Raw genomic sequence first — 12133 nt, 5'->3', positions numbered from 1 at the left:
CCACACAGAACCATTGTATATACATATAATTATATATATATATAAAGTTTCAGAAACAAAGAAAATAAATAAATACGTCACTTTCCCCAAGACTGTGTAATTCTATACATAATTTGTCGATATGTTGTTTTATTGTTTTTTTTTTTTAACATCATTTTTAGGTTTTACTAAAAACGTAGTGAAAAAAATTTACCCTAACAAAAGATTGTTTCCAAACCTTTGATTCCTTATTGAAAAATCAATTTCGTCATGAAATTTTGAACGAAACTTTCTAGAGCGTTGTATACGATTTTTGTTGGATCAAATTTGTTACACGCATGCCTAAACTAAATGTGATAAATCCAACATACGAAACGGCTCTTCAATATTTACGTTAAAATTTTGACGATAGTGGAATTTTAAGCGGGTTACTCGAGCAGCTGAAATCGTTCGGCAATAGGAATGATTGCCGGATTTTCGGCTCGGCCGTTTTTTCGTGGTGAAAGTGATTGGGTCGTTCCGGATGGTAGAATTTCTTTATACATCCGGAACTGGGGTGAGGATCATTCCTCGGGGGAAATTTTGCCGTGTTGAAAAATAACAACGAGCAACGACGTACCGATTTGTATGATCAAAATTTATATGCCAAATTATAGAGAATATTTCGAATAATACGATACAGCATAATATCAAAGGTTGCTAATTTTCGTTCTGAGGAAAATAACGGAATCCGTTTGAAAATTGGGATTAGCAAAAAAAAACGAAGAAAAAAAATACGAGTAAGGAAAAATTCGAACGTTATAATTTTTAGCCGTATTGGAGAACATATTAGATAATAATATCAAGGGTACTAATTTTAATTTAGAGAAAAAAGAAACAACAAGAAAATGCTTATGAAAATTCTTGAACCCCGTGATTCACGATCGGGTTTTTTGCGGAAACAGCAGCGTTGGTTTTTATTTTTTGTTTTTTTTTTTTGCTTTTATTTTTCTTCCCGGTCTTGTTTTTTGTTTTTGTTCACTGTGTAAACCGAATGGAATTCACACACGCGATGCGGAATTGAACTCGCGTGTTTGCAATCCGGTGGGAGGAATGTTTTGTTTGTTGTGTGTGTGTGTGTGTGTGTTGAAAAAAAATGGTCAGCAACTCGGTGATCCATCTTTTGAACGAAACTGGGAACTGCTGAACGTGTAACGCGGATCGAACTCGACTGAACAGGTTGTTGGAAATTCCAGTTCAAATTACATGCAATTAAATTAGACAGATCCGTTATTTTTCTTCCCGCATGCAAAGTATGCACGTAGAGCACAAGGTAAAAGACGAAGCTGCTGTTTCGCCTTGCGAAAATTGAGGCGGGGTTGAAATTTCGTACACTGAGAGAAATTTCCGGTTCCGGTTACCGTTCAGTCCTTAACTATTTTCATCTTTTTTTAACGGTACATGTTTTACTCAATTTTTCTAGTCACTGTAACGAATGAAATTTTTCTCAGTCAACATCGATCCAGGCGAGACACGTTGATCAGGAAGTCATTCCTGATTCCCGCTCAACGACCACGTCGCTGGAAATTGAATAATTTTGTTATTTCTGACGAGTCCCAATGAATTTTCATTCGCAAACTCCTTTCCCCTTTTCGATCTCGAGCAGCGTTTGGATCGACTCGCGGATTCAGGCCTCGAATATTTTACAGCTCCGCAGCTAACCGATATACATACCTATACATGCACATATATATATATTATATGTATATGCATACATGTATATATATATATATACACACGTATAACACCATCGGCGCGACAGACATCGTTTATATTTCCTGAATCGTTATTCGCTCAGCTGAATTTGCTTCTTCCCTCCTGCATTTCTCACCCTCGATTTTTGGCTCCCTCAGACGAGCGGCCGTAATTCACAAATAGGATTTATAAGATCCCGGGAATACGATCTTCGATCGCTAAAATTTGCATCCTTAGGCTTTGCTTATCTTCACCATGCTCGGAATTATGTTAGAAACCGACTGCGGAATATATTTCTAATGGAAGAAAATGAAGTTTTTCAAACGAAATCCAAGCGATTTATGTTCACTTTTAATCGCACCGGAATTTTTAATCAATCCTCGATTAATAGATTTAACAAAATTAACAAGACGATAAATTAAAAAGTAACGATAACGTTTTCAGAAATTTATAATCAACTTTTGTTTCGAATTTTTGGATACTTTATTTTCAGTTTCGAAAGTTTTTTAACCTCGCTGAAAATGATAGATTTGAGTATTTTTGTGAGTATCAATTTTCCCAAAATCGTATGATACTTTTTTCATTCTGAATACCTGAATATTCAGATCTTCAGTTTTAGGTACGAATTCAAATACATGTATTTTCAAAGGACTTGAACTTTTTACACTGCTTGTTATGATTTTTCACGTTTTTCACAATTTGATAGTAAAGCAGTTCTCATTGTTACGTTATATAATCATCTTCCATTACGACAGATTTCTAGAATTTGGGTAAAAGCACTCGCAATTATTCAGGCGTGAAAATGGAAACGCTTTAATAGACAGGAAGTGCGAAAATGGAAGTGAAAATTGTTGGGAAAATTTTCGAATTTCGCATTCGGTATACAGGATGAAAAATTAGAATTGCAAATATTTTCAAACGAAAATAGAAGGCTGCAGCAATAAGAGAAAATTGTGCGAAACTTTTTTTTTTTTTCTTTTTCGGTACAGTAAAAAAATAAATTGGACATTTCAATGCCTGGGAAATTTGGTCGGCAATAAAAATCGACCCGTACCTTCCTTCCTTTCTACCGCCGTCTCTTTAATCTAGAATCCCATTTTACATTCGGTTTTTACAAGGGATCAACACGACCGGATAAAAGTTTTGTTCAGCAATTAAAGCGGGTGGTTCGGTTAATGCATTGCTTCGCGGATAAGCTAACGACTGTAAAAATCGGACGAATTACCTCCGGTCGCATTAGGGAGAAATTTTTTATCCCGAGCTCAGACCCTCCGAATTTTCGGACTCCTTTACAAAGAGATATTATACCGTTGGAGCATTATTATTTCTCGGGGGTTGAATTTTACGAACGACCAAAAAACAGAGGGATTAAAAATTGGAAAACTGCCGTGTTAGTCGTCCCGAGATTCACGAATAACCAAATATTTAGACTTGAAATATTTTAATGATTGACATTTTATACTGCGGACATTAACGATAAGCTAAAAGCAATCGATGCATCGATTTATCGAGGTGAATCAAATAATCGAACACGACTCGAATGAATTAAAACCAAAATTTCGTAAATTTGAGTACGTAGTTTTAATAGCGGAACAGGTTTTATGATAATTTATAGTTTCGTTCAAAATATTTTTCAACATCTGGTGAAAATATTCATTCGTCTTTCACTTATTATATCAAATAGGTACAGTGAGTGAGACAGTAATAATAATTGATACTTTAATCACATAAATTGATATTGTATTGCATCGTTTATGGAAGTGAATAACAAAAACTGATTGTGAGGAAAAGTAATCGATTATTTTTGGTTATTCTCAAGTGTGATCTGAGTTACAAAATTGTAAACAATTGATAAATAAATTTACAGTTTCTTCGATCACAAGTTTAGATCACAATTAATTACAGAATATGAAATAAGATCCTTTTCGAAATCGCTCTCAATCATTATAAACAATCGACCAGCCGGATGAAAAATGTAGAAAAAAATTCGGGTTTTGAAGTGTTCCAAAATTTTTTTAAAGAAAATCAGGAACGTTGAGGGTCAGATGTTGGTAAAGAATTTCACATACAGAGTTTGCGGAGAACTACAGGACACACCTCCTTACGTTCCACGTCTGCATTAGTAAGTTTTTGCATTTCTTAAAAGAGGAGTTACTCTCGCTAATGCTCCTTCCTTTATAAATATTTATACACTAGCCGGCAACCTTTTCGCAGCCGCGTATTTTCTAGGAACTCACACAACTTCACCGTGAACCGCCACCTATTTTCACCATGAATTATATAATATACGTACGGGAAACTCCAACTTCCGTGGGATAAACTTTCCCCGATTACTTTTCCCGCGGTACAGATAATATACGCCATTTTGCCCGCGTTCCAGGAATTCGGAAGTGTCGTCATCTCGGCTCCTTTGATCTCACGAAACTTCTTCACATTCTCTCCACACTCTTCCAATCCTCTGATCTACCGTTGCGTAAAAATACCTACGTGCGAGTTACGCTGTTCGAGATATTTTTCAGTGAATGACGAATATTTTCCTTCGTTTAAATACAGGCATTTTTTTCACAATACGTTGGATATTTTTAGTTCACTTTGAGTCGATCTCAGATCTTATAAAAATTTAGTTGAAAATTCACAACCGTAAGGTCTAATCGAACAAAACTAAGTAAAAGTTGATGAACAAACTAAGCTCCGAAAGCTCTGATTAAAAACTGAAACTTTGAAATATTTACGTAATTAATTCTGCGAGTACATCAGTTGATTCGTACGTTTTAATGATCTGATAATTTATCGTGCTCCGAGACGTATTTTCTAATTAATAAATTGTTCGAGCAGAAATTTGTGTGACAAATCTATAGTGAAATTTTTTTTCAATTTTATATAAAATGAATTCATTGATTTTTCTGAAAACAGATGAATTTTTTCGATCAGTTTCGTAATACCTCGGACGGAACCGACTTTTGTTTGTTTGACTTTCCTTTGAAGACTGCAGAGAGACCAGGCTCGAAGTCCTTTGCTACTAATTGTTCAACGGCAAACAACAGTCAAATGCGGCTTATTTCAAGTTAAAATCCACGAGTGGATATACTGCGCAAGCTCATGGCACTTGCCGGGGAAATTACAGTAGAAACAAACAAGCGGAAAAGCTCGTTTTATTTCTTGAAGATCATCGGTACGAAGAATTACGCTGGTTTTAGCATCCCTTATTTTTTTAAATTGCTACCTTCTTTTCTCAGTTTATGATAAAATTCATCTATTCGGATGTTCATCGTGATTCCATTATTTAATATTTTTCAGAGCAATTTTTCATTTCTTTCAATTAATATACATTCCGGAATTTTTTATAAGGATGGAATAATTTTTCTATTCAAGTCTGGTGAATTGTCTTTTGGAAGTGATTTTTGGATCAAAATTTGGTGATGATAAAATCAAGTATTTAGCGTTTGATTTTCAAGGTTCAGTTTAACCATTTCAGTCACTGTGGGATCCTCAACGTGACGCCTTAAAAATTTCCATGTCCTAGCCTTGTCACAGTTTATTTACAACTTCAAATGATCTTTGGTACTTCATATGACTGCTAAAAGGTGGAAAAATCTTGTTTGATAGTTTCTTAAATTTTACATCCGCCATTTTGGTTTTAGAAATCATTTAATTTCGACTTCAGATTCGTGATCAGCGACCCTAAAAACCACGAGTAACAAGTTTTGGCCAGAATCGTCGGATTTGATAGTTTTTTTCGATTTTTAATCCGCCATCTTGGATTTGCGATTGTCAAATTCTGACCTCAGATTCGTGATCAGTGACCCCAGAAACCCCCAGGTAAAAAAATTTAGGCGAAAATATTGAGTTCAAAAATGTGTGATTGAAAGGGTAAAGAGACCAAATTGATTCAACGATTTCGAAATTCAACCTTTTGAATTTGACAAAAATTTGAGTTATCTTATGGCTATTTCTAACGAACATTTCTACCAAGGCTTGCGCCTTTTTCGATACTCACATCGTGGTACCAGGTAATGGTGTCCGGTCTCGGATTGCTGTCGACTTCGCAGACGAGTTTGAGGTCGTCACCTTCCCTCAAGGTCTCGGGGTCGTAGCCTTTGGCCATGTGGGCTAACACGACCGGAGCGTCTGCAACGAAGAGCTTAAAATGAATAGCTAGAATAATTTCGTGACCGGGCAGAGCTGTGGCAGGAAATAACGTTAAGTTTTTGCCGACCCATTCCAGCACGCGGAAGTGCGGAGCTCATTACCGCCTCCCTTACCTTCCGGCAACGGGCAACGGGCAACGGCCGCTTCGTTATGACGAATTAACAAGAAGATGAAGAATGAGGCGAAAAAGCATGAAATAAGGGTCTCTGTAGGTATACGAAATTCCCTTCTCTTTTGGACAACATTGTTTTGCGGACCTTAATTAAATGAAACCGTGGCTGTAATAATGATCCCGGCTCCCGTGTCCAGAGAGAAAATTTCACTCTCGATGAACATAGGAATGCATAATTTCTCACATTTCCAAGAGTTATGTGTGTCTGACCGAGAAAACAAACCGCTTATAAGGAACCTTCTGTATTTTCCAGACATTTCCCGTCAGCCAATTTTGGTCAGGTTACGGAGGGGGTTACAGTTTGGAGTTTTAGGGGTTTTTTTTTCAAGAAAATGAAAACACTCGGAAGAACACTTTGAGTTCGAGAGCTTCGTTACTTATAGTTTGAAGATCATTTTAGAATTTTTTCATTAAAATTAATAACAAAATGGCGGAACGGCGCATATAAGTCGCGAACCAACATTTTGTTATAAATCTCAGTGAAAAAATTCGCAAATATTCTTGAAACTATGAATAATAAAGCCCTCAAATTCAAATTGTTCTAAATGCTTTCGTTTTTCTTTCAAAAAATAACTCCTAAAAACTAAAAATAGGTAACCCCCCCCCCCCCCCCTCAATCTATTTAACCGCAATTAGGCAGCCTAAACGCGGACTGAAATATTTTTTTACGACCCGTGGAAAGTTTCTTATGTCTTGCTTTCGGGCAATTTTGAAGTTTGAAATTCGAAGGTTTGGTTCATCGGCACTCGGAGAAAACTTTTTCCGTGTACCTGCATCAAAATCAATTCTTAAAAAATAATTAGATGAATTGGTACGTTTTGTAGATGTTAATAAAAATTTAGTCACAGTAAAACAATTTAGTTCTTGAGAACTGATCGTTTTTCTGAACGTGGATACAACTTGACGGACTTTGGTATCAGAGGGTGGGAAAAAAATCAATGCGGAACTCAAGTATCGACGAGATCCGTTGTCGTCAAGAGACGAGGAGGACGATAGCCACGCTGCCATAAACGTTTACGGTTACTGTTCCCGTAGTCGAGCCATGCGTCCAGGAAAGTAGATTGACTCTGGCTTTCGGCGACATTCGGCGCTAACGAACCAAGCCCTTGGAATAAGGAATCCCGAATCCCAAATCGAGGAACATACCGAAGGGCGTAATTGGCGAGTGCAGAAGCGTGACACCCTCATGAGAGTCGAATTTTCACATCAGTCTCAAAGCCGACTGGATTCCGTCGCTAATAACGTCTCCAAGTTCAACCCGAGCCTCGAAATCCGGTGATCCCTGGCTCCAGGAGCTCCGAAATCCGGACAACTTCCGGTCAAGGAGCGCGGCTCGTTTGTCGGCTGCCGGTTCCTTTCCGGCTTGGACTGACACCGGACAAACGGGGTCGAAACTGGGCGGCAATCATGAGTGTAGCTCTAATATCCCGAGAGGGGAAAGAGGATGAACCGGAGGTCACGAACCTATCCATAAACCTCGAGAATCTCTGGTGACCCGCGGGTTCCAGAGAACCCAAGAGGCTGATCAACCCTAAAGACAGTCGTTTGCATTCCGATCGTCTAGTCAGGCGACGGAATTGGGATCTTCTCTGTCGGTGGCGCCCTCTTTTTACTGCCACAGATCGAGGAAAGGTGGCGAATTCTCGCTTTTCCGGATATAACGCAATTGTCCAAAGAGCAAAAGCGCATTGCTACTCAGAGGAATATTTTGTTACTCGCCTACAGACGGCATTAAGCAAATAGCTGCGTTATACCTCGGCGGGGGATGAAAGCCAGACTCACCAAACACACCTCGATAGATTCGCTCCCTTGTTCCCTCTCCTCCCCTATTCTTTTCACCCCAACTTTTATCCCACTCGACTCCGCATCTCGGCCCGAAGCCATCCTACCGCTGCCACTACCTTTCATTGACTTATCCCCGCTTATCATTTTAACCCCTGGATAAAACCCGCGAACAACTGACAGAATCTACGCTCTTTGCTGCCGCTGCGTTAACTCGACTTGACGTTTTATCCACTCTCATATTTTCTTCATTTTAACCTCTCTCGCTCTTAACTCTCTCTCTCTTTCTCTCTCTCTCTCTCTCTCTCCATCTCTATCTCTCTTTCTCGCTTTATCTGTCACAGTCGCCTTTTATACGGGCATCACAATCGATCAAGACTCAACGGTTCAAACGCTGGACGCGCGCACCCTTCGTATTATTTCGATTCAACCTTGTGTTCGACGTCCTTTTTCATCAAGTGGACAGTCCGGTAATAGGGTATCACGATTCTTTACCTCCGGATTCTTTCACCTGGTGTCGCTCTTCGATGCGTAACTTTTACGGAACACCCGCACACTGACCTGGAAAAGTTTTTGTCGGGTCTGACTCGGGGTTGAAAACCTCGTACTGATCGCTCAGCTCCCAAACCTTCTATTTCCTAACCGGCCTAATAATCATCCCAGGTAAATTTTCACTGTCATTCTGTTCAGTGTGTTGTTATTTTGCCAATAAGCCGGAGCTTAAGGTAAGTCTACGAGTTATTGACACGCTTAGACCCAATTATCGACCCTTTCATTTTACAAAGTTATAAATTGAAGGCACAAATTGTGAATTTCTTTATGACTAAAACCAATTTCCAGAAGTTTAAACACTGCTAGTTTATTTTTTGGTTGTTTTATAACTAAGGATCAAACAGATACAGCCAAACAAGGTCAATAATTGGTACAGGGTCAATAATTGGTACACCTACCTTAGTTGGGTCGGGTGATTAACTCTGCATACGTCAAGTCAGTGGAAAACCATTAAATGTTCATTCTTGAACCCGGAGGTTTAAAAGTTTCTTTACGTGGTTATGATAACCAAGCTGTCGTTTCTCCACGCAGATCAATTGTGTGAGAATTGTTGAAGATTCAGTCAACCGGACTTTCAATCGCATGGTCGATTATGTTCAGTGCGGTATTTAACCGAATGCATATTATCATGCGATTATTGTACAGTAGGGATTCGATATTCGGTTCAGTGGGTAATTCGTCAATTACACGAAGAGATGTTCAAAATGAAAATCCGTACTTGGAATAGAAAAAGAAAGAAGAATGAAAAAACCAAGTAGGTACAAGACCTGCGCGAATTTTTCTCACCGTCCATTAAGCAAAGATCACGCTTTCCGGCTGGATTGTACTTTCGGTGAGGGATATTGTTCTTGAAACATGGTAAAAGGGACCCAGAGCAGAGTGTTTAAAGTGATTAGACGAAGAGGAACACGCGAAAACCCGGAGAGGCAGCTGATGTGAGGCAAGAGAAGTTGTAATCAATTTATGAAGGCGGTAAGGTGACACGGCATTGCACTATGTGGTGCTCGCCTAGCTGATCTCTAGTTCTAGGGTAACGCGAGGCTGAGATATCGAGGGTGAGAAAAGTTACCGGGTACCGTAATGCAGGATTTCGAATACAACTTAGAGTCGCGTCGTGTGCTCGTGGATATTTATTTATAATTCAACGGTAATCAGAGCTGGTACTGAATTCCTACACCAAGGACAGGAGGACGCGACATATATCCGGATTGAAATCGACACCGGTTTACCGACAAGCGCCTAGACAGTCGTCTAGGTTATCGGTTGCAGGTGATTCCCCTCAGGAATGGCCATCCTCCCACTTTCAATCCACCCGGTCTCGAGGCTACATTTGCCAAACAGCTTTCCAGTCATCCTGGCAAGACCTGGTGCATGGACGTTGATAATATTGATTCATAGAGCGGAAGTCAGAGAGAGAGAGAGAGAGAGAGAGAGAGAGATGGAAGGGAGAAAATGGAGCAGAGACACTGCCGCGACTAGACGATAAGAGCAGCTTCCCTCAAGCACGCAAAGCTTCCGGATTCCAGTCTGGCTTCTATGTTCTGACGTTTTCTTCAATCCTCGGTGTTACCGTGCATTTTTCTTACCTCCGTAGTCGCGCATTTTCTATGTACCTCTGCTCTGTACGTGTCTGAAATCCCGTTACGATTCATAACGAACCAACCGTGTTTTCAACGAGAGCAGTGCATTCTCACCAGAATGGAACGTGGACTAAAACCGTTACAATTACTGAAATACTTTTGTTTCTCGATATTATTATGCTCAGATACTATCAAATCCATATTATGAAATTATATTAACATAGACATGAAAGTCGGACGAAGTGCTCCAAAACAATTTGGACTCATGTATACTTGTCACTTCAAGTCCAAAGTCTTTGAGTTGGCATGAAATTATAACTTGACATGTATGAAGTCCTTGTAATCGGGAGAATCGATAGTCACTTGCAAACCAAAGAACCCCCCTTCATTCTTTTTTTAATATACGAAAATTTGCTAAATCATTTTCTAATGGAGATTGAAACTTACAGGATACTCGGAGGACTTTTTGGTGCTCGAGAACACCACCTGGAAATCTGGGATTCTCTGCTCGGCAGGTCAACTCTTTTGCATCATCCTCACGGCCGACAACCAGGGCCAACTTGCTCACGGTTGAATTGCTTCGCTGAGTAGAGACGATTGAAGGATCTCGGATTAGGTTTCCATCCAGCATCCATACTATCCTTGCGGCCGGTGAACTCCCCCAAGTTTCGCACCTCGCTCCCACCGGACGTCCTGCGTAGATCACTTCCGTATCAAGGACGATCTTCACCACTGCGGGCTTTACTGAAATGGAATACGGATTTAGATTATTCTTTTGATCACAAGGTTTGTATTCATTTATTCGATGAAGATTTATTCATCCCGGTAATAAGTTAAAGCACAGAAAGGACTTTCGTTGTGATGTATTCTTCCAAATCTGAAATTCGGTAAGCTTCTCTAACGAGGAAGGTATGCCAAGTTGATGTCACCGATTTGATTTCTCTTGTAATAAGTTGGAGGGTGGTTTCACTCACCTCAATTGTTCAGTGGCAAATAAAAAAAATATGTGTCGCTTAATTTTTAGTCTACTATAACATATTGCAGAAGAAACTAAAACGAAGAGATCGACCTTACTTGGAATACCTTTCTTATGAGTCTGGAACACCATTTCCTGTCTTGTTTAATGTGGTGTCGGAAAATAGATACAGGATTTGTAGCTTTAAAAAATAATCGTAACGTATTACGAACTACTGTTTCAAGAAAGTTTTGACCTGTTAAACTAAAACCACGTGCCTAGGATTGATTCTTTCTATAAAACACTCGATCGTCCGATGAATGATTTGAGCTCTTGGAAGTGTTTCCGGAATAACGAGAAACTTCGGTTAGAGTGAAATTCGGCGTTAGTCAATGCCGAGGATTGTGAAAATAGCGAGTTCACTTCCGCAAGAAAATCACGTCAGAATCTGCGGAGATTTCGTTCGATATTCAACTGGAATTCACCGCATCGTTGAGCCTAGAAACGTTTTTTCCTCGTCGTTCGGAGTTCGTGAGTTGGATATCCTATTCCAATCGCGTACGACGCGGATAATTCGAGGCGCCAACACCAGGCGGTGATCGTCTCTCGGGTGTTTTTTCGGATCGCGATTCGTACAACATACATGCAGAGGCTTGTTAATCGGTGAAGATGAGATTTACTGCCCGATAAAAGAGTTATTTCTCTGGCAATCGGCAGTAAATTAACGAATCGTAAGCTCATTCGTGTGAAAGAGGGCGAGGAGATAGACTTGCGAGATTCACGCCTTCTTTTCCAAGTCTGTCGGTGTCCTGCGCGAAACAGAATCCTCCAGCATAAAACCAACTTCCACGGTTTCTCGACCAGGAAGAGAAGGGTGGTGGGGAAAAAAATAGTGCTTGCACAAGTCTGGGGAAAAAGCTTAACACAAGCTGCAGAGTCAGGTTTACACGGGGAAAAAGACTTTTCAAGACTCGGAAAGAATCGCGGAGCGAGAAAATCAAACAGACAGTAATTATTATGCCTCGTTTCACAGGAAAGGAATTATTCTTTTACCACGAGTGATCTCGAGTTTTGTTCAGACGATGGATTACCGCTTCAAGAGCTGTGAACTTCGCTGCGATTCTTCCGAGGAATTGATTCACCACTTTATCGTAAGTGCGCATTTCTGTTGAATGGAAGCCTTCGGAATACTTTGCGATGTGTCGACGTCTGACTGAATGATTTCAATCC

The 12133-nt window shown here is 39.8% G+C and overlaps 1 protein-coding gene and 1 long non-coding RNA gene across 9 annotated transcripts in view; one reads left to right on the top strand and one right to left on the bottom strand.

The window, feature by feature from the left end:
- Positions 1–12133, top strand: part of LOC124186166 — a 155320-nt gene that overhangs the window by 33639 nt on the left and 109548 nt on the right. For 7 of the 8 annotated variants that reach the window (XR_006871581.1, XR_006871578.1, XR_006871582.1 and 4 more), the window contains exon 5: positions 10398–10734. This is a non-coding gene — a long non-coding RNA (uncharacterized LOC124186166). Of the gene's footprint in view, positions 1–10397; positions 10735–11936; positions 12055–12133 lie in introns of all 8 variants that reach the window. The other variant, XR_006871580.1, reaches the window with a different exon arrangement.
- Positions 1–12133, bottom strand: part of LOC124186164 (B-cell receptor CD22) — a 113999-nt gene that overhangs the window by 27822 nt on the left and 74044 nt on the right. Inside the window, exons 6-7 of the mRNA XM_046577614.1 lie at positions 10396–10692; positions 5711–5841 (exon numbers count right to left, since the gene is read on the bottom strand). Coding sequence (XP_046433570.1) covers positions 5711–5841; positions 10396–10692 — 428 coding nt within the window. The remainder of the gene's footprint in view (positions 1–5710; positions 5842–10395; positions 10693–12133) is intronic.

The sequence above is a fragment of the Neodiprion fabricii genome, chromosome 7 (genome assembly GCF_021155785.1).
Source record: "Neodiprion fabricii isolate iyNeoFabr1 chromosome 7, iyNeoFabr1.1, whole genome shotgun sequence".
In the NCBI taxonomy this organism is placed as follows: Eukaryota; Metazoa; Arthropoda; class Insecta; order Hymenoptera; family Diprionidae; genus Neodiprion; species Neodiprion fabricii.
Note: the sequence above shows the minus strand (reverse complement) of the source record. Positions and strands in the feature narration are given on the sequence as shown.